Raw genomic sequence first — 1,657 nt, 5'->3', positions numbered from 1 at the left:
TTTAATAAATTTATTAATATAATTTTTTTTTACTAATAAAAAAATAATTAACTCCCGTACTGTGTACAGTGCCCAAATCACACCAAGACCACTAGAGAGCCATGCACCGAATCCATCCCATCAACTCCACAGTGTTGATAATAATTCTAACCTGATCGATTATCAATAGCTCCCTAATTTCAGTCTACAAAATCCCCGCCAAACATTTTCCTATTGATTCAAATTCAGGAAGATTCAGTTCCATAAATATCAGAAATTAACCAGAACCAGCATCATTGGTGCAAATTTGTTCTTCAAAATTAACAATCATGGTTTTTCACCTGAAGGGCTTCATCTCCCTCCTCATTCTTGCTCTCACTGTCTCATCCACAGCCTCCGCTCGAATTCTTGACGAGGCGGCGGCGGCTGCACCCGCTACGGTTCCGCTTCCTGGTGTGTCTCCTGGCACCACCAACCCTGCCGGCGGTGTCGCCCCGATATTCCCGGATGATGTTCACTCGCTCACCTTCTTCATGCACGATATACTCGGCGGGAGTCACCCCTCCGCCATCGCGGTGACGGGCATTGTCGCCAATCCAGCAGTCGGGGGGCAAGTCCCCTTCGCAAAGCCGAACGGCGCGGTTCTCCCGGTCAACAACGGCATCCCCACGAACAATGCCAACGGCGGAATCGTCAACAACAACAACATTCCCTTCCTCACCGGCCTCAGCGGATTTTCGTCGAACATCTTGCAGAACAACAATGGGAACAACATCATCGGTGGGGTCCCTGGATTCCCCGTCCTCAACAGCGCACAGTTTCCATCCGGCACCACCCTCCAGAAGCTCATGTTCGGGACGATGACCGTTTTCGACGACGAACTGACAGAAGGGCACGAGCTAGGATCAGGGCTGGTGGGAAAAGCACAGGGGTTTTACATCTCAAGCTCAGAAGACGGGACGAGCCAAACTATGGCGTTCACCGTGATGTTCACGAGTGGAAGCTACGCTGACAGTTTGAGCTTCTTTGGAGTTCACCGGACGGCGGTGGCAGAATCGCATTTGGCAGTGATGGGCGGGACCGGGAAGTATGTGAACGCTAAGGGGTTTGCGACTGTGAAGACATTCCCGGCGGCCAACCAGCACGAGACTGACGGAGTGGAGACACTGCTGCAGATTACTGTTATTCTTGCTTATTAGTTTGTTTCCTGGCAATTGTTGTATATGTCCGTTGTGATTTCCTTTATGACCTCAATTATGTCTTCTCAATTAATTCAAGATTTTTAAATTCATCATTATTATCATAAATATGTATTTTAATTAAATAAATTAAAAAATATTACAAATAAAGAAAAAAAAGGAAATTTAGCATAGAAAATTGGAATTTAAGAAGTGATAAAAATTAAAAACAAATAATAAGATAGTGTAAGAAAAAAATGATAAATCGACTTATCAAAATTTTATTGGAACACAAAAGGGTTTTTTCAATAATAATAGAGTATTAATTAAATGAAAGGAAAGATTATGTAACTTTTTATTTTTCACCAAATTAATATTACCATCTTGTATTGCATTTAATATGGAAGCATCGTATCCTAAAATTTTGTATATTAAAAAAAAAAAAAAAGGATTACAAGATTATATATAATATATTTTAAAAGCTTATAAGATGTTGGATC

The 1,657-nt window shown here is 41.9% G+C and overlaps 1 protein-coding gene across 1 annotated transcript; it reads left to right on the top strand.

The window, feature by feature from the left end:
* Positions 1–241: 241 nt before the first annotated feature.
* Positions 242–1,286, top strand: LOC105170376 (dirigent protein 10). Its single transcript, XM_011091113.3, has one exon. The coding sequence runs from the start codon at positions 309–311 to the stop codon at positions 1,176–1,178; it is 870 nt and encodes a 289-aa protein (XP_011089415.1). The 5' UTR covers positions 242–308; the 3' UTR covers positions 1,179–1,286.
* The last annotated feature ends 371 nt before the right edge of the window (positions 1,287–1,657 follow it).

Source organism: Sesamum indicum, linkage group LG9, assembly GCF_026168435.1.
Source record: "Sesamum indicum cultivar Baizhima isolate 11 linkage group LG9, ASM2616843v1, whole genome shotgun sequence".
NCBI classification, from domain to species: domain Eukaryota; kingdom Viridiplantae; phylum Streptophyta; class Magnoliopsida; order Lamiales; family Pedaliaceae; genus Sesamum; species Sesamum indicum.
Note: the sequence above shows the minus strand (reverse complement) of the source record. Positions and strands in the feature narration are given on the sequence as shown.

Bases quoted from the DNA above. Each gene is read 5' to 3' on its own strand.
- LOC105170376 (XM_011091113.3), top strand. From the start codon at position 309: ATGGTTTTTCACCTGAAGGGCTTCATCTCCCTCCTCATTCTTGCTCTC.